The 333-nt window shown below is 80.5% G+C and overlaps 1 protein-coding gene across 1 annotated transcript in view; it reads left to right on the top strand.

Moving 5' to 3' along the window:
* Nucleotides 1–333, top strand: part of TENT4B (terminal nucleotidyltransferase 4B) — a 39,381-nt gene that overhangs the window by 523 nt on the left and 38,525 nt on the right. The window contains exon 1 of the mRNA XM_041458929.1: nt 1–165. This exon is cut by the window's left edge and continues 523 nt beyond it. Coding sequence (XP_041314863.1) covers nt 1–165 — 165 coding nt within the window. The remainder of the gene's footprint in view (nt 166–333) is intronic.

The following is a 333-nucleotide window of genomic DNA, read 5'->3' as shown; positions in this document are numbered from 1 at the left end:
GCGCGACAACAAGGCCAGCACCTTCGGGCTCAACTACAGCCTGCTGCTGGGCCGCGCCCCCGCCCCGGCCGACGAGCCGGCCGCCCGCGCCCAGCCCGGCCTGGCCGAGCCGCTCTACACCGGCACCCCCTGGAAGAAGAGGAACTACAGCCAGGGAGTCGTGGGGTGAGCGTCCGCGGGGCGGGCGAGGGGGGCGCCGGACCCGGCCGCGCTCGGCCTCCGGAGGAGGAGGAGGAGGAGGCGGGGGCCGAGGTCCTTCCCCGCCCCGGGGCCGCACGCCGGGGCCGGGCAGCGGCCGCCGAGGGGCCGCCGGGCCGCGGCACCTGGGGCGCG

Source organism: Pyrgilauda ruficollis, unplaced genomic scaffold (assembly GCF_017590135.1).
Source record: "Pyrgilauda ruficollis isolate IOZ18807 unplaced genomic scaffold, ASM1759013v1 scaffold13, whole genome shotgun sequence".
In the NCBI taxonomy this organism is placed as follows: Eukaryota; Metazoa; Chordata; class Aves; order Passeriformes; family Passeridae; genus Pyrgilauda; species Pyrgilauda ruficollis.
The sequence above is the reverse complement of the archived record's forward strand: the minus strand, read 5'-3'. Positions and strand labels throughout refer to the sequence as shown.